Source organism: Danio rerio, chromosome 2 (genome assembly GCF_049306965.1).
Source record: "Danio rerio strain Tuebingen ecotype United States chromosome 2, GRCz12tu, whole genome shotgun sequence".
Lineage (NCBI taxonomy): Eukaryota > Metazoa > Chordata > Actinopteri > Cypriniformes > Danionidae > Danio > Danio rerio.
Window position 1 is genome coordinate 53451929 of NC_133177.1, and position 20461 is coordinate 53472389.

General features: G+C 35.4%; 1 protein-coding gene across 3 annotated transcripts in view; it reads left to right on the forward strand.

Moving 5' to 3' along the window:
* Positions 1-17975, forward strand: part of zcchc2 (zinc finger, CCHC domain containing 2) — a 39843-nt gene extending 21868 nt beyond the window's left edge. Inside the window, exons 6-14 of one of the 3 annotated variants that reach the window (XM_021471308.3) lie at positions 2070-2164; positions 2270-2353; positions 2477-2513; positions 5209-5293; positions 7282-7349; positions 7483-7574; positions 7657-7749; positions 10396-11443; positions 15756-17975. In XM_021471308.3, the coding sequence (XP_021326983.2) occupies positions 2070-2164; positions 2270-2353; positions 2477-2513; positions 5209-5293; positions 7282-7349; positions 7483-7574; positions 7657-7749; positions 10396-11443; positions 15756-15807 (1654 nt within the window). In that variant the 3' untranslated portion in view covers positions 15808-17975. Of the gene's footprint in view, positions 1-2069; positions 2165-2269; positions 2354-2476; positions 2514-5208; positions 5294-7281; positions 7350-7482; positions 7575-7656; positions 7750-10395; positions 11444-11747; positions 12943-15755 lie in introns of those variants that run through there. The other 2 variants (XM_021471307.3, XM_073930663.1) reach the window with 2 other exon arrangements.
* The last annotated feature ends 2486 nt before the right edge of the window (positions 17976-20461 follow it).

The window sequence follows — 20461 nt, forward strand, 5'->3', positions numbered from 1 at the left end:
CAACCTGGAGTATTGATTCAAGTTGGGCCAAACAACCTCCTCCTCTCCTCTAGTAGATGTCGCTAACTCGCTATCAACAAAATGCTAAGTAGTATGGTATCAGAAGTAAGCAAGAGTGAGGATGGTGGGAAATATAAATGCGCCTCCAGCGTTTAGAACTGATGTGTGGCTGCACTTTTGTTTTAACACTTTACCAAAGTACTGAATTAGACAAAAAATGCCATTTGCAAGCTTTGCAAATCCATCTTAAAATAATAAGGAAACACAACGAACTTGCGTTATCACTTACCAAGACACCACGCAGATGAATTCGCGGCACTGGGACCCCAACCGAAACCTCTTGATTCAAGGCAAACTCATCATTAACAAGCTTCCGTCTACCTCAACTAACATTGCAGAGTTACTGAAAACTGCATTGGAGGAATGGGACATAAAATGGAAGGACCTGTCGTTAAAACAGACAACGCATCAAACATGCCGGCCAGCTGTGCTGCTACGGTCATGTTGCATGTAAAATGTTTTGCGCATGCCATCAATTTACCTATGTGCGACCAGTTTTTACAGCAAAATGTTCACGATGTTGTCAGTCGCACTGTCAGTTTTTAATAGTTTACTGCATATTAGAGCACTGTGTTCCAGTTTTATGTTTACTTGAAGCATTTAATTTTTTTTTACTTGCTTTTGTTTAATAGATTGTTTAATTTAAATGTGACTATAGTGGCATATACATTTTAGTTAAGTGTTTAATAACAAAATGCATTCAATACATTTCAGTAAGTTCTCTGTTCAATCACACTGTGCAGTTCTAATAAATTGAAATGGACAGAAAATAAATTGGAATTGGAATTTTAATTCGTCTCGAATTAATGTGTAGTTAACTGGTGATCTGGAACCTTTAGCCAGGACCGATTACTGTGAATATTTTAGATACATGATGATAATTATTTTTTAAAGGTCAATTTATTTCTTTATTTTTTAAAGAAATGTTTTGTTTAATAAAAAGTATAGTGCACAGCTATATTTTGCTTGTTTTGAGACATTTGAATTTTGGGACATTTGAATTTTTTATGTTTGGGGAGATAAATTTTTTTCACTTTTTTTTTTTTTTTTTTCATTTCTTTCATTTTGAGCTTTGAAAAGTCATGTGAAATAACTAATTGTAATAGGACGCTATGAAACCATGACCCATTTGCTCATGCTCATACACATCACACAAAAAGTGAAGTGAAGGAGGAGGCATGTGGACATAACACACAATCTAAATCAAGTCATTTTAGCTTGTCAAAGTCAAATTTATGCATGTAAAATTTATTTTCCCAACAACAAAATTAGTGAAAATGCAGAGTGGCTAGTAATGTTGTAAAACTACTAGCCACAGTGGCTGGTGATCAAAAAAAGTTAATGTCAAACCCTGCTAATACCCCAACTCAAACCTGGCCTGACCATAGTCCAGATCACAAATGGTCAAATTTTCCATAGTGTAATAGTGTATATTGTCTTTAATTCTTCAGGGGTTAAAAGATTTGTATCAAATCAGTGAGCGGATTGTCAAAGAGAATCAGTGTTCAGTATTTGTTTTTTTGCACATGAAACAAAGTGTCCTTTTCAAGTCCTACAACACATGGCTGTATTTAGGTCAGTAACACTGATGTCAGGACCAGAGGGGATTCTACTTCCTGTAGCATAGTTTAGATGCAAGCAAAGATTTTGGTTGCTGATACCAGTAAAATAAATTGTCTATGTATGTGTATATTAGGGCTGTCAAATAATTAATCGCATCCAAAATAAAACTTATGTGTGTAAATATTGTGTATGTATATAAATAAAACATATAAAATACAAAGAAATACAAAACCTAATTATTTACATATATATTTATATATAATTTGTATTAGATTATAAATATTTAATGTCTAAATATAAGCTTTTTTCAAACTTATACATGTACAGTACACACTTATATTTTATGTAAATGCGAGCTTATATTTTGAATGTTTAATCTTTTAATAGATAGATTGTAAGTGACTGTATGTTTTAATACCTTTACCTTTTTTCTTTCTCATGTGCAGGGAGAAATTCCTGTCTTTATCACAGGATGTCCTTAGGAGATGTGACATTTCCAGGTTCTTCCTGTCTGATGCGTCTGTACTGCCCTGTAGCCACTGTGAGGAACCTTCCCAAATCAGAAAACATTAAGCTTGTAATCATTAAACATCAGCTTGGCAAGATCTATGTGTAATGCTACTTGTCGAACCGCTCATGTCTGTAGGTACCAGTGCGCCCGTAGCCAGAATCCATCAGCCTGAACGAGGTTTTTCTGAGGACTGCTCTGAGACTTCCAGCCTGGAGGAGGGTGAGAGAGAGAGATGCAGACCTGTCAGATCTGCCCTAGAAACACACGCCAACACACATGCAAGTGCTAATGCTGTTCTGACTGCTACAATCTCATCTGCGTCTCTCTTCTTTCTTTTCACAGATGTGGAGGCATACAACATCAGAGCTGCAGGATTAAGGTAGAGCAGCAAATAAACAGATTAATGCTTCTTATCAGAAATCAAATTAGTGACTGAAGGAATTTACATTGCTACAAAAAAGTCTTTAGAAGAAAAATATATAAATATAAAGGATTAAAAAAAGGATTTCATTCAACAAGCTGGAAAGCAGTCTGATCAAAAAGTGACAGTGAAGACGTTTATGATGTTACAAAAGATTTATAATACAAATAGATGCTGTTTAAAAATTTGTTCATTATAGAGTCCTGAAAAAAATCACCTTTTCCACAAATATTAAGCAGCGCAGTTGCAACCCTTTCTTACAATCACTCTGTTACATCCCCTCCGTTACTTTTAATGGTCGAGGGAGAACGAAAAGGAAAACATTAGTTTCCTCTTGGATTTTTTCCAGCTGTGGCGGCAGGTCTTTCACACAAATCTACCAACTACCTGGGGCGTTACTTCAATGAAAAATGGAGAAATGTCGTGAGTGCAGTATAAGTTAAGATCTCTTTTATGTAATATGAGCGTGCAAATCTCTTTGCTTGCAAGCCGATTTCCTCTGTTCATGCACAAAACTTTTTGCACGCCCTAAAATATACGCTGCTCAAGCGCAGATCTTCTTGTGCGCTCTCAAATAAACACTGCTGAAGTGTGATTTGGTACTTCCTGAAGCAAAGTGAAACGGCAATAAACTCCAGCAAGATAAAGTCATTGTATGCAGAACCACAGATCTTTATCTATAAATAAAGTATAATAATGGAAACTGTGTTCATCATAACTGAAAGCTATGTCGTGTTTGCAGGCTCATGCATCACGCACCTGTCAGTCAGTCTATCAGCACGTCACCTTAAAGGGTTAAACAAATATCGCACAGCACTACTACGGTTACAGAAAAATTTGCGCTGTTATAATTTACTTAAGTTTAAATGTGTTTTGGTGCGATTTATAACCCGCTATTAAAAAACAACAACGACAGAATGTTTTAAATGAGAAGCTGTAATGTAGCCATGGCGGGATGAATTTTGGTGTGGTGCCACGCCATGGCAGAATGAATGTAAACCATGTTGTTGTAATTATTCCTGCCATTTTATAATAGATGAGGAACAACAAGACACAAAAGTACTATTTAAGTGAACTTGTTTATTATAAACAATCTTTGGATGTTTAAATGCTTAAAGAAAAATTAAGTTTCACAAAAAAGTATATAAGAAATAACAATTTCACAAAAACTTTTTTAACCAAGTTTAACAAGCATAAGGAGGAAACGAGACTGAGCCAAACAAAAGAAAAGAATAAAACAAAAATCTACTAACTAACCCATTAAACTTTTCCCCTAGAACTACAAAATCATTAATTTTCTGGTCGGCATAGTCCGGGGTCGCCACAGTGGAATGAACCGCCAACTTATCCAGCAAGTTTTTACGCAGCGGATGCCCTTCTAGCCGCAACCCATCTCTGGGAAACATCCATACACACATTCACACACTCATACGCTATGGACAATTTAGCCTACCCAATTCACCTGTACCGCATGTCTTTGGACTGTGGGGGAAACCGGAGCACCCGAAGGAAACCCACGCGAACGCAGGGAGAACATGCAAACTCCACACTGAAACGCCAACTGAGCTGAGGCTCGAACCAGCGACCTTCTTGCTGTGAGGCGACAGCAATACCTACTGCGCCACTGCTTCGCCCTTAACTACAAATTAAACAAAAGTAAACCTTAAATGTCCGAGACTCTCTCCTTCCAAAGCAAAACTTACAAGTGTGGCACAAATCCGTAACCTAGTGTGAATAAATAAAAGAATGCTTTGTGTGCCCCATGTACAGTTAAAGTCATAATTATTAGCCCCCCTTTGATTTTTTTTTTTTTTCTTTATTAAATATTTCCCAAATGATGTTTAATAGAGCAAGGAAATTTTCACAGTATGGCTGATAATGTTTTTTTCTTCTTGAGAGTCTTATTAGTTTTATTTTGGGAAGAATAAAAGCAGTTTTTTAAAAATTTGTAAAAACATTTTAAGGACAAAACTATTAGCCCCTTTAAGCTAATTTTTTTTCAATAGTCTACAGAACAAACCATCATTATACAATAACTTGCCTAATTACCCTAACCTGCTTAGTTAACCTAATTAACCTAGTTGAGCCTTTAAAAGTTAATTTAAGCTGTATAGAAGTGTGTTTAAAAACATCTAGTCAAATATTATTTACATTCATCATGGCAAAGATAAAATAAATCAGTTATTAGAAATGAGTTATTAAAGGGTCATGACACCCCCCACTTTTGGTTCAGGTCTACCTCAGAATTTTTTCAGTAGTTTCAATTTTTTAGGTCCGTTGGGTTCCATCAATTTGTACTTGGAAACTATATTAAATCCATTTCTTTTAAATGATAAGATTGTTTCTCAGAACTGTAAAGATAAAAAAAAATCATGTTTCAAAAACATTAAACTTAATTAATCTTACTGTCTAAACTGTAGCATACATTCATTTTTTATGTGATTTTTATGGTTTAAGCTATCTTTCTTTAAAATATCTGAAATGTTTAATAATTTGTTATCTGATGTTATGACATCCATATATTAAGTGTGACTGGAGTGTGCAAATATTACTACTGGGACCACTGTATGTGATTAATAACAGGTCGGTCCTGTAGAGTAACCTGTGTTTACTGGCTTCTCCTGTCATGTAATGGCTCTTCCTCTCAATACAGTAATCAGCGCTCTGAATGCCAGAGAAGAGGAAACTGTGAGCAGAATGGAGAGAGAGTTTGGAAGAAAGAGAATGAATTGGAACAGGTGAGACTGTGAAACTTTCACCCTTTATATTGTTGAAACAGCATATTACTGGCAGTATGGATACAGTGCACACAGTGAACGGTTTCTAATGCATATCATCTACTCCAGACTATTGATGCTGCATCCAACAGTTTAATTGTCTGAGGCTCTGACTAATTAGTCGTTCTGAATCAGTTAATAATATCAAAATGTATATGTTTTGAGTTAGCTATTTTCTATTTTCATTCAGTGTGTTTGCAGATACTTAAAAAGCTTAAATTCCATAATATAAACCCTTAAATCTTGTCTTAAATCTGCATTTCAAAGGTCTTAAAATGCTATTGAACAGACCACGCAAAGATGATTTTGTTTTCGTTTATGACATCTACTTAAAAACTTTGTCCATTTGTCACCCAGAATGAAATATGCCAGTGGTCCTCAACCACCGGGCTGCTTTTTCAAAATAAAAGAATTTTCAAATTAAAAGGTTGTTCACGGACCGATAACGGTCCGTGAACAACCTTTTAATTTGAAAATTCTTTTATTTTGAAAAATTACCATTCTCTCGGTTACATCTTGATCACTTGGGCGCCCAAATTTAACCCATAAGCAGCAAAATAAGTAAGAAACAGACATCTTTGGAAAGTTCCAATGTTAAAGGGGAAAAGGCCCAGTGAAGGACCTGCGACCTGCCAAGTAATGGATCCGCAACCCTTGTCAACAAATCAGGTGAATCCAGCATGACTGTGCAAGAAGATTGCACCGATCCTTTCTAGAGTTTGCACAAGTTTGTTGTTTCCAAAGGAGGTGCGCAGCACGCCCTCACCTTCCAGACGCACACAGTTAAATGACTCCCTCGAGTCGCGTGACAAAAATTGAACGATGTATGGACAGCTTGTATGGAATATACACATTTCGGTAAGACTAATTATCCCAGATAAACACTGAACACCAAAACACTGTTGTGCTTTGTAATTTTCTCCATAAATAAAACTTGTCAACTGTTGACCGGTCCGCTGTGATAAAAAGGTTGAGGACCACTGAAATGGGTGAAACTCAATAAAATGCACGCTCACAGGGATTTCGCTTATGTCAAGGGTTGACCGGTGATTCTGTTGCTCACCCAATTATTATTGTTATTATTATTACAATTATTGTTGTCGTTGTTATTATTATTATTATTATTATAAGTTCTTGGAAGTCAGTTGAAAGACTGTTTGGAGTTTTTTTTTTTACTCTTTCTATATATAATAAAGTGTTAAGAATGTTAATTAATTAGGTGTATTTATTTTAATTTTTTTTTGCAAATTCTGTACTATACTATTCTTATACTATAAAATTGGTCTCAATTGCATTCTGTGTGGTATTACAATGGTCTTAAAAAGTCTTAATTATAACTCTTAGAAACCTGCAGATACACTGTCAGTTAATTTGTCTATGGGGAAATGACTAGGAGTAGTAAATGGCAATAAATGGTCAAACTGCTTGGCTTAGCAAACAACTGTGTTAATGACAATACATAAAGATAAAAATAATAGGAAAAAACAAGTTTGCAACATTTAGTATAACAAGATGTTTTTACAGCTAAAAGTCAACGGAGGTCAATAAGATCGTCCTAACCAATCAGGTTCCAATGGCTGTACCCACTTGTGCATGAAAGAATAAAGCCAGTAAGGCTGCAATTTAAATACCATTAAAAATCATTATCCCAAAATTATAATGACGAGTATCAACAAAAGAGAAACTTTAAGGCTTGACAGTTTTATGTCATAATAAGTGACTTTTCTATTGAAAGTGAATTGAAGAAAGTGAAAGTAAATATCATTTAGTTTTTCTACTACTAGTTATATTTATTATTAGTTTCCATTATAAACAATTATGCATTAAACCAAAACTGTACAGCAAAATAAGCACCGCAAATCTGCATCACAAATTTAAATACATTAGACAAATAATAATTTAAATGATGAGGCACGTTGAACTTACAAATTCATTCTGTTTTTCTGCAGAACTGCACCAATGACAGAAGAATCTTCACAGCTGGACAGAAGAACAAAGGACGATCTGCTGGAAAACGGTACCCAAACACATACCGGCACTGACTTTCCATTAATATGAGATGACGCATGCAAAAACAGATTTCAGGCAGTTGCTGTGTGCTCTGTGCTTATGTACTCACGGCTGCAGTACTGCTGTGCTGTTTTTTTCAGAGACAGAGTCCGGCGAGTGACCGCTGTCAAGACTTCTAATGGGATCCAGAAACCTTCTGCCGCACTGATGATCAACCAGGCAGCTTGCAAAGGTTTTCATGTCATAATTAAAAAAATATTTTGTGTGCATATCCAAATACATGTAACTATCAGGCTGTTTGCTCTGATTTGTAGATGCAGGAAGGGACCGGTATGGGGACACGTCATCAGAGAGCTCAAACTCTGTGCCATCCAGCCCTGTTCACCAGAAGAGCCTGGAGGACCAAGGTTGCATTTGAGCTCATTTATATTTTAGCCAAAGTGACTTACAAAAGAGAAACTAAAGTAATGGCAAAAAGTTAGCCTAGAAAAATGAGCAAATTCTGGGTTATTAGCAAACTAGATTAGGAAGCAAATCAATTTTCAAAGAGATTTAAACAAAAATTCTGTCATTTTCTCGCCCTCATGATGGACCAGAACTTAAAAGGCTTTCTCTTTTCATCTGAAACAAACTATTTTAGCAGTTTAGCAAACACAGTTACATTTGACTTTCACAAACACAGTCACATCTGAGACTGGTTTCATTAACATGGCAATAAGTTCACTGTACTCAGATGGCCTCTACAGTCACCAGATTTCAATCCAATAGAGCACCTTTGGGATGTGATGGAATGGGAGATTGGCATCATGGATGTGCAGCCAATATGGACCAAAATCTCTAGAAAACTAGATTAGGAAGCAAATTAATTTTTTAAGAGATTCATACATAAATTCAGTCATTCACTCGCCCTCATGATGGACCAGAACTTGTCCAATCTGAAACACAAAAGATTTGAGCAGTTTGGCAAACACGGTCACATTTGACTAACGCTATAGGCCTATTTTAAGAAATATTTGCATGATTTTTGTATCCTATTAATAGTTTTCTATTTAAATATTTTTATTTACTTTTAATGTATCCTTCGTTTTAGTTTTCCTACCTTTAGTACGTCAACAGCTGTATTTAATTATTATTTTATTTAATATATTTATAGTTTTAGGAAATAGCAGTGCCGAACTACACACATTTGATGGCTTCAAGTAAAATGCAATAATTCCTCTTATTACTTTTATTTATATTACTTTAAATGGATAGTTCAGTGAAAAATGAACCATTTATTCACTCTCCTGTGGTTCCAAACTTTTACGCGTTTCCTTTTACTGTCAAATGCAAAAGAAAATTATTTGAAGAAAGCTGCAACCACTGACCGCCATAGTATGAAAAACAAAAACTGTGGAAGTCAATGGTAACCGGTGTTTCCCAGCTTTCTTTAAAATATTTCCTTTGTGTACAACAGTAGAAAAAAAACTCAAATAGTTTTGGAACTAGTGAAGTGAAGGTGAGTAAATTATGACAGAATTTTCAGTTTTGGGTGAACTATCCCTTTATATTATAAAAAGCTGGATATGTGCTTCCAACTTTTACAAATGTCCTTTTTCAGTTAAACACAAAATAATTTTTTTTGAAAAATGTTAGACACCTATAATATTTGTTACTAGTTTCTAACATTCTTCCAAATATCATCTTTTGTGTTCAACCGAAAAAGGAAATGCTTAAAGGTTTGGAAGCACTTAAAGGCTAAAAAAAAAGACCTTTTTCTTTTTTGGCTGAAATATCTCTATAAATGGATCAGAAATCTCACAGTTCAGATCACACTGTGGTTTTTGAGTCATGCATCGGACCATTTTTTGGATCAACAAAAAAATGGAGGAGACATATGTCATTTGCTTTCCATTCATACAAAAATAATACTGCAATAACCACTTGTTTCAACAAACTTAACTTAGAACCTGTAATTTTATTAGAATTTATTTTCCTTAACTTTATATATTTTTTTGCAAAACTTAACAGTCAGTGACAGCAGTTATATAATAATAATAATAAAAAAAACAAGTAACACTACCAGTAAATAAAAACAATCATTTACAAATTTCAAAGGAAACAGCTGGGAATACTGTCCTGTTGCCATGTTCAGATACATAGTAACAGGTGCCAATCTTCATTTAAAAATATCCAATTTCAATTGAAGTTGAGCAGTCATATATTCTATTGTATATATTGATTCAAGTTTTTCCATCCACTGTGCCATTGTTGGAAGGTGTGGCCTCATCCAATTTATTGTTATAGTATTTCTTGCACTTAGTAAAAGTATATGTCGTAAAGAACCGGTAATTTTAATAAAATTAAAAATTAGGAAAAGAACCAGCTGAAAAAAAGAAAATATTCAGTACGAAAAATTTGATTTGTTTCTGTTGCTGATAATGCTAAATATAGAAATCTAACATATTTTACAAGATATTATATTTATCTTTAATTAATGGTTTGACAATTCACTCATAAAACTTCATGTTTCATTATAGGTGGATCATTTTTGAAAACCTAGTCAGTGACATAATTTTGATGGTTGTTTGTTGCCATCCATTGGTTACACAGTGCAATTGCTACAACCATTCACCAGCGTCAAGTTCCATCTAACAGTGATTTTAATCTTTACCATTAACATTGGTGTTTATATCTGAACTATATCTGAATCTCTCTCAATTAAACACAGATTTGAATGTAGTGCTTTGAAGGATTAAAAAACAAAATCATTATAATTTATCATTCATGTTGCGCAAGTTTAAATTGAGATCTTTTTTTATATTTCATTGTACAGCTTTAAACCAAATGCATTAATGCAGTGACCGAAAACACCTTTAATTAATAACCTAAGAAAGCATTTAAGGAGATCTCACCACAACCTTTCCCGTCATCATTATATTTTACAGGAAAGCCAAATGCTTCCATACATGTGACTTGAATAACGCCCCAACCTTTAAGAAATGATTGACATTTTAAATGACTTTAGTTATCTCATAAAACCTGATAACATCTTTTACTCCGTGTTTCTTCAGATACTGAGAGTCAGTCTGATAACTCGGCCCAGGAGCCAACTGAAAAGACTCAACCCACCAAAGGCGTTGGCGGCAAAGCAGTTGCCATGGTGAATCCACTAGTTGCCGAACCCCAGAATGTCCCGCAGACGCCTTCAGTGGTAGAACTGGCACTGACCGCATGCCTCCCCTACTCCCTTCAGTACAACACCACCCAGAGGGATGCTGGCCAGGGTCAGATAACCATCACTATCCCGTTGGCCCAAAACCCAGGAACATCATCATCCGGCACTCAGCCACAGCAGCAGCCACCGCTTGGGGCGTTCAGTGTCCTCTCCGCTGGTCAGTGTCCTCTGCAGCCTGCCAACACCACCACGGCCAATAGTGCCATCAAAACAAACCCAAAGGCCTCCATTACTGCCAGTGGCCCCTCCAGCTCATGCAGTGGTCAAGTACCCATAGCTTGTCCTACAAGTGTACCCACACACACCCCAGGCCCAGCGCCCATGCCTGCTCCTGCGGTCACACACAGCACTGCTCCGAGCGATTCTTTGTCCTACATCAACAGCTCCAGCTTACCAGTAACACCATTGGCTAGTGGGACGCAACAAGCAGGAGGATGCAACACCTGCGGCTGCCGGGGCACCTGTGGAGGCAATGGTGCCCATCAAACACACAGCTACTTCCTGCCACCCCAACCTGCCCGACAGATGTTTGGGCCGCCGCCGCCGCCTTTCTTCCACCTCCCTCCATCTCTATGCAATAGTTTCGCAGCTCAGGGTCACCAAAATAACGGGACGCCTCTGCCCTTCTATGCCCACTCGGGTCCTCCTGCTGCATTCCTGCACGCTCACTCTGATCACTTGCTGGCATCGCAGGCAGGATACAGTCTGCCTCAGATGACCCCCTTCCATCGCTTCTACCCACCTGTGTTTCCACCGGTCGGCCTGATGTCAGGAGGAAACAACCTGAAGAAGACCAACAACGTGTCCTGCTATAACTGCGGCATGAGTGGACATTATGCTCAAGACTGCAAGCAACCATCCATTGATGCCGGGCTGACAGGCAAGTATGCAAACAGATACTAAACCTTTTTTTTTTTTTTTTTAAACATGCAGGTCGAAACAAAGAAAGATTTTTAATTTTGAGCATCAAAACAGTTGACATTTGTAAAATGTCTTTTTGTCGTCTCAGCAATAATATAATGACTGCTATAAAATATGTACTTTGATTTAACGTAGACTAACCATTTTCCGTAAACAACGATGTTCTATACAGTTTACCTTTTAACGCCAATCTCTGAATAAAAACTTAGGGTGGTAGACACCCAATATATCTATCTAATCTTTATTTCTCACTCTTTCACCTATGAGCACAAAAGAGACCCTCCTACCATGTTTCAGAGAAAATTGACCAAGTTTGCTACGTCCACCTAATGTGCTTGAAAACAGACATTGGGCAGGGTAAAGGGGTGAGTGTCCCTTGGGAGGGGAGATATTTAGAGCAATGACAATATGCATTTGCATTTAACACAGTATTACAGTCTTTAAGAAATAAATATGTTATTATAAATTGTTTAAAAACATTATCTTTTGTTGAATAAATGCTTTGAAATGGGGATATTTAAACCCCAGCTGTAGGTGATGACCTAATGGTGCAACCCTCCGCCAGAGAGAGCCTGATAGATGGCTGCAAACGCTGTTTGGATAATCTTTGTTCAGTGATGTTTATACTGAAAAAGGTCAATTAAGTTAACGTTAATTTGCATGAAGTTAATCTTTTTATATCTTAAATTGTCATGCAGTAATAAAATAATTATAATTAAAAAAATGATTGTAAAGTTATTTCATTTAAAACTTTCATTAAAGGTTATTAAATATAACATTAACTTTAAGTTAAACACAACAAAAGTATATTGTGACATTGGTTTTTAATAAGACTTAAAACAGTGTTCATTTTTGGCAGTGAATTGAAGTTATGCGCCCTATACGGAACCCCGGTAACACCTATCATCTTCTGTACACGCGTAGGTGGTACTTTTCCCATCTTTTCTTAATAAATACTGATCCAAAAGACATCAATCAAAATTTGGATTGTGCAATAGGTATAAGCTTGTTCGTGTCGTATTGAATACTCTTTCCGGGTCCAAGCCGCTACTAATTTGAATTGAGAAAATATTCGCTTATGGCCACTTTTTAGTCATATCACACTTTAAGGTGAATTTTATATAGAATCATAGTGTACACATCGGTCTTGGACTTGATGCATCACAAATACCAAAATTTTAATAATTTATAATAAAAATCATCTATTAGGCATGGATATACATTGCGATTGTGATTTTATTGAAAGTATTACATCGCTTTGTAAACGTTAATTATTACTATTTGATGAGCTTCCCCTCACAATGCCGGAGGAGTGGTCGTTTGAGTGCGCTGAATAGCAAAAATTGTACAGAACATGGTTAGTCTACGTTACAGAAGACACCCTCTAAAGTGTAATTGAGTGTACCAATTATTTATATACCAAAATAATCTACATGAGTATGCAAACACAGATGTTTTTTAATTTCTCAAAAAACAAAAAAATACTTGCAGGTTAAAGACAAAAAGTGATTTAATTTTAAGTTTAATACATCTTTCTTTTTCATTTCATACATTAAAATATGCCATTTGTTTTCTTTTACTTCCCCACTTTCCTTCAAACCACTAGGTTTTATTCATTGATCAGCTGGAAGTTTTTAACAATTTTTACATTAGATCAATACCATTGTCTTGCACTGAACGACAGTAAAACATTATTTTACTATTTTGAGTTCATTAAAACATCGACTTGTCTTGCATTTAACATGCTTTCCATGTATATAAAATCGGTTTTGCAAACTTAATTTGATGTAGAAATTTGGTAACTAGCTCTTCTTTCCCCCACAGTCCAAAGACATGCAGTACAGGTGAATTGGGTAGGCTAAATTGTCCGAAGTATGTGTATGTATGTGTGTGTATGTCTGCGTGTGTGTGAATGAGCATGTGTGGATGTTTCCCAGAGATGAGTTGCGGCTGAAAGGGCATTCGCTGCGTAAAAACGTGCTGGATAATTTGCCGGTTCATTCCGCTGTGGCGACCCCAGATTAATAAAGGGACTAAGCTGAAAACAAAATGAATGAATGAATTTGGTAACTAGTGCTGATGTTAATTTCAGTGTGTAACACGAGACCGCTCTGCAGTAGCAATAAGAAAGTAGTACGTTCATTAAAAAAAGATCAAACAAACAAACCGTGGTGTAAGTTATTGACCTTTTGCAATGAGTATGTAAGCTCTGATGGCTGTGTCCGCTTGTAACGTTAAGTGAAAGAATAAGGTCAATAAAGCAATCACAAATGTAACATTATTATATTTATAAAAGTAAATATCTTGCTTATTACTCACCGTTATGACACTTTAAACCCAACAGACTTTCGTCCCTGATGTTTGAGGGACGTACGGTAATGGACGACCTGTAAAAAAATAAATGTAAAGTACCAAAGTCTCACACACATGCACACAGGTTTGTTATTGTGAATTGTGGGGACATTATAATGACCATTTTGAGAGATGTAAACAATAACAATGGTCCCAATGTTTTTGCTGTTTTACATTTTTCATTTCCATAGCTTTAGAGAATCCAAAAAGAGCCACATATTGATACATAATGTTATGATAGCTGTTTTAACATTGTTATGATTTGCCTTTTTTACAGTTATGAAATAGTTTGATAACAAGCAGGAAATGTCCGTGAGCCAATGACATGACCACATCGAAATGGTCTATGGGTTTCTAATATTTTTATACTGCACAAACTGTATTTTGTATTGCACTGAACAAAACCCTTACGGGAAATTGCGTACAGTTGGCAATGTCCTCATATTTCTCCACTTTCTTGTAATACCTGTCTGTCATACCTATGTCATTATTAGGGATGCACCGATCCCGATACTTGGATCAGATATCGGTTCAGTACTGCATATTTTTGCTGGATCGGGTATCGGCCAGCTGGTACCGATCTAAATCCGATCTTTCTGTGTTTATAAGCCAACTAAGCCATGAAGGTAGCCTATTATAAGACACTAGAAAGTTGTCATAGGCCTACTATATCCCGAATGTTCTGAAGCCATTCTACAGTTTAATGTAAAGCACAGATGAATATTCACATAGTTAAGTTAATGTTCACTTCAGTGCGTTCCTCTGCGGCGCCTGTCAATCATTTTTAATTCATTCACTAATCAAACTGCGTGTCGCATTCACGATAACACGAAAAACTTTCTCCAAGACTATTTGTTTCTGTTAGTTTAAAAATTAGTGGGAAAATGGATTTAGTTTTGTATTAAATGGGTTCATTTCGATTTCTAAGTTATGTTGCGCTGTGTGTTAGATCAGCATATCGCATTCACTACACCGGAGTAGAGATGCATGGTTACTACTTTTTCAGTGTTACTAACGGCGAGATTTGGGGAGGGATTATTAAGTAAAACTGGCCTTGGAAAGTTTAGTTTAGCCTGAGTCAAACCTTTGGGAAAATATTCTGCCTTTCTAAAGGTTTGATTATTTTACCCCTGATTAGTGTCAATAATGGTAGTCTATTACTGGTTTTAAAGAAAAAAAAGACCAATCTTAATATTAAAAAAGGAAACACAAGCTGGACCACAACAGATTAATGTCATAACAACTACTCAAATAATGTAGCCTAGTTTACCGCAAGCATCATGTCTGTCATGTATAGTAGGCCTTTAGTTCTGTTATTTTTACTAAAGATGATATATTATTTGAGTTTAGCACCAGAGCTATATTATGCTTAGAAAATAACTGAATCTGAATCGATCGATACTCCGAATTTTGGTATGGAGATTTGATCAGTTAAAAAAATGGCATCGGTGCATCCCTGTTCATTATTGTGTACTGATAAAACACACATAAGCACATACACACACTTACTTGCACATTAATCCAAGTTGTTTTAAGTCAAATATTTTGTGAAGAAATTCTCGTCGTTTTCCTTCAAACCATTTCTTTTAATTCCCTTTAACGTAAGATTGTAGTAACAGTTAACGTACCTTCATTTTGAACTTCGCGCGCTTTGACGGCCGTTTGTTTCGCTTTACTTTGCTTTCGGTTTTGTCGTTACCGATAATTAAATGTAAAACGTGAACAAGATTGGATTATTTTTCCTAAAACTACTTTGCGAGATGTGCTTGGCATTTTTACACCCTTAAATGCGCTCGTGTGGCGCTGTGACAGAAACCCGCCTCAAGATGGCGGTAGTGTAACATTCAAATATCCTGTTTACGTACATGTTTCCAGTCTCGATGCTTTTAATACTCACACTGACGTTTATTCTGTATGTTTCAGGTGGTTACCGGCTGAAGTATGTTGCCCCAAACTCCTCAGAAGCACTAGATAAAAATGATTGACATCAAGAAGGGGACCAAAGGCCTGTCAGTCAGCGATTCCAGAGACCCTTCAGACTTTGTCCAAGCATCCTCGTCCAGAGAGGTTTGCTTTAAAAAGAAGCAATGCCAACTACACCGTTGCTAACTTAATGGCTTTTCTCTTAGGATTTAAATTATCTTAATGTTATAGTTTAAAGAAATAGGATGGGTTTGTTTTTGTTTTAGGCTCAAAATAACTAGTTTATTGTTGTCAGAAGGAATTTTTATATATAAGCTGACGTTCTCATTAGCGGAGTTGATGAGAAAATTAAGAAACTTGAGTCCTTCAGTGCAGTATTTTTGGTTTCTGACACGGGTGAATCTTTATAGGCTTTTTATACAAGAGAAAAACAACAAGGAGAAAAAAAATACTATCAATGATTATTTTGGAAGTTCTCGTTTTGTTATTATGCAGTTCTCTGAAGCGTATAATGATGCTCTTGCGACATTATACACAGTTGGTTTGTCATTTTCTGAACGTGATGCACTACAAATGTTGATCTCTGATTAAAATGTGAGTCGTGTTTATTTGAAATGCACTGAAACCCCAAGAATCTACAGTACTGCCTCTCATTGACATGCTCTGATCATATAGGGCACCTGCAGAATCAGCCCTAAATTCATGTAGGAGAATCTACATTAGTTCATCCCCTCAAAAAAAAAATATTAATCAAAATTTGTGGTCAATTTAAACAACCTCAGGGCATTTAAGATGTAGGTGAATCTTTGGTTTTGATTTCAGAAGAGCGTTAAAGAAAATTTGTAGCTGCAAAAAAAATCTATATTATCACCACAGACTGATTCATTTGTCAACTATTGTCAGAAGCCACAGTTGTTAAATGGATATTTTACCCAGAAATGATAATTATTTACCATTTACTCACTCTTAAGCAGTTATAAACATGTTTATTCTGTTAAAGAAGCATGCTGGAAACCTATAACCATTTTATAATATAGAACTCAATGGTTACTTTCTTCAAAATATCTTCTTTTGTGAACAACAAAATCAGGTTTGTGACTACTGAAGAGTGAGTAAATGATCACAGAATCTTCAGTTTTGAGTGAACTATCCCTTATTCTGTGTTTTGATCCACTTTTTAATGTTTACTTGCATTTTTTGAATCCTCGAGCAACATTGTTTGAGGAAAAAAATCTTATTTAATTCCTACAACAACAAATAAAACGTGACCTACATCTTGAATGACCTGAGAATGAATAAACTAACAGCAAATTTTCTTCTTTTGTCATCGTCGTCGTTGTTGTTGTTAATCGGTCCCTTTAAGTGTTCTGAATCTTTCAAAAATCCTTGATGAATATCCTAAAGCACTGTTCGAGCAAATGTGGTTTTGACATTTGAAATTCTAGCCAAAAGGAGTAAATAAAAAAAAAGATTTCGTTAACATAGGACAACTCTTTGAGCATCCTTGATATCTGCTTGTGTGTTGAAAATCATATTTCTCAGTCAAAAGTACCAGAAGGCGAACGTTTGTGCCTATATTGCCATGCAAGCAGCTAGACGTGCGTTGAAAAGTCTTAATTCTTCTGTGTTTAAAGTACATATTTAACATTTCTGAGATCTTATTGCAATTTTGCCAAAGCAGCCCTAAAGTTTTCTTTTTATATATCTATATATATATGGAGATTTGGCATGTTTGTATTGAGAAAATAATACATGAAAGGATTTTATTTTGATATTTTCAAGAGATTTTTGACGAAGGGCTTTCTTTCGAGCTTTTCGTGCTTGTCCAGGTGTTTTTAAGCACATTTCCGGTTCGTAACATGCGATTTGAGTGTATAACCGATTTCCACAAGCGCAGTGTGTTGCAGGTTTCTAAACGTGCATTCGTTCGGTTTGGTAAATCGTTACTAATCTGTAAATAGATTCTAAAGGGAGTGAACTACTCGAGGTTGGAGTCTGTCGACTGTATTCGTTACACTTTTTTTATTTTATAGATTTATGAAGCTGTACTGTATGAGCGAGGTTTGGTATCTGCCTCTGAGTTTACGTTTACTGTATTTCATATGCAAATGTTGATTAATCTGTACTGAGAGGTCAAATTAATCTGGTTACATTTGCATTTTTGGGGTGCAGATTTGATCGTTTATGTCAAGATATTAGCAATAAACGGAAAAAAACTCATTTTGTTGGGTTTCTTTTGATGGGATTGGATGTACACACACACACACACACACACACACACACAAGATTCAGATGCTGTATTATTTTGATAAAATGAACTTCTTTTCCTAACATCATTTGATCTTACTAGGGCTGGGCAATTTGGCCTAAAATCAAAATCTCGATTAATTGAACATTTTTAACTCTCGATAAATAAACGATTATTTTATGTTTTTGTATAAGATTTACTAAGTTTTGTATAGTAAATCTCACATATTACAAGTGAGAAGTGTAGGGTGCATTGTTTGATTTTAAATTAATTGAAGTAAACACTATTTACTATCTATGATTAGTTATTGAACATTAACGCTGAACAACTAATAAAACACATTAAAACAGAAAAAATAAATAAATAAAACAGACATTGACTAAAACGTGACTGCTCCGCCCACTCTCATCACCACTACCAAACTGACCAATCACAAAGCTTTGTGACGTGTAGGTAAATTTTTTTGAGAGGTGCGCGTGTGTGTGCGAAGGCTGCGCCGGGCCGAATGCGTTCGCATGGCATAAGTATATTAGAATAATATAATAAATATAAATCATCATATTATAATAGTATAAATTAGCCTTAACAGAGCAGGGTCACGTCACTCCACAAATGGTAGGGAAAGTAATTTAAAAAAATTGACCTGGAGAAATTAGATCGATTGTAGGATCTCAATGTCGATTTCAATTACTTTTCGATTAACTGCCCAGCTCTAGTTTTTACTGAAATTTTCACATGAATTTGATTTGACTTTTTTAAAGCAATACCAACCCTGATTGTGATTAATATTATTAATCTGCATTAGTTAACATCAATGAATAATATTTTCACAACAATTAATAATATTAATCTCAGATTATAGCAATAATACCACTATTGCATTTATAAACATCGCTGTCAAATATAAACATACTGAGGTCACCATCAAGGAGATTTCAATTAACCCTTATAGGCTGTTGGGGATGTTTTCATCCGCTCTGGGGTGATTTTTGAGTCTTAATTTGGCCATAACTTTCTCTGTTTCGGCTAGCGAAACGATTTTTGGTCTTATCAAATCTTATTTTGACACATATTTTGAGAAAATGCTTTTGAAATTTTTAAAGAACTCAACAATCTTGGCAAATTTACTTCTATTTTTTATGTTTGGATGAAAACATCCACTGAATTAACTGCTGTAAAAATGCTTTAGATAAATATTTATATCTCCGTCCAGATCAAAACTGCTTAATTGTTTAGAAAACTACAGGATTTACTCTTTAACTGCCAGATTCATAAGTGATATTTCTGATTTGGTGAAAAAACACACAAAATGACATATTTTCAATATATAAATTAACTGTGGACTGGTTTTTAATCCTTTTATCACAGTCTTTGAAGCAACATTGCCTTTGCACTGTTTTTGATAGATTTAATTTTTTTCCTCAATTTGCTGTTGGTGGCTGTTTTTGCCCCATTGATTTCCTTTATAATCACATTTTTATTGTAAAACCATGACACCATATTATCATGGTTTTCCATGTTAGAAAGAAGTAAAATAAATAATTTTCACTGTTGATCATCAGTTGGCGCCATCAACCCTTTAGATAGGCCTGTGCAAAAAAAAGCTTAGTTTCTGGATTTTATATGGTGTATAAATTAATGTGTGTGTGTGTGTGTGTGTGTGTGTGAGACCTTTAGCACTTACCTTGATGTGTCTGAGAAAATCCAAGTATGCATCTCAGAACTACATGGAGTAACTAAAGCAAAGACTGTGTTTATGCACAAATGTGCTTATAATGGAAGACAATGGGGCTAAAACAGCCATCAACAGTCAATTAGGGAAAAATTGAAAATCTAACAATGCATCAAAGCCAATGTTTTATAGTGTTTGTGTCCAAGACTTTGATCAAAGTTGGATTTCTCTTATTTTTTCAGTTTAAAAAGTTTGAAGTCTTTGATAGTCTTAGACTTTTGCACATCTAACGGGTTAATGGTGCCAACTAATGATCAAGAGTAAAAATGACAAATTTTCACCCCTTTCCAACAGGAAAAACCACCAACAATCAAAACTGCATGATTATATGGTGTCATGGTTTTGCAATCAAATAAATGTGGTTATAATGGACGAGAATGGGGCAAAAACAGCCACCAACAGTAAATTAGGGAGAAAAAAAGAAAATCATTTAAAAACAATGCATCAAAGTCAATGTTGTTTCACATGTCCAAAACTTTGATAAAACCTAAAGAAAAATCCAGTCCACAATTATTTTTCATATTTAAAATACGTCATTTTGTGTGTGTGTTTTCACAAAATCAGTGACATAATTTATGAATTTGGCAATTAAAGAGTGAAAATCCTGTAATTTTCAAAGCAATTTAGTAGTTTATGCAAAAAAATATTTATCTGATGCATTTTCACAGCAGTTTAATTTACTGGATGTTTTCATCCGGAACATAACAAAAGGGTAGTAAATTTGAA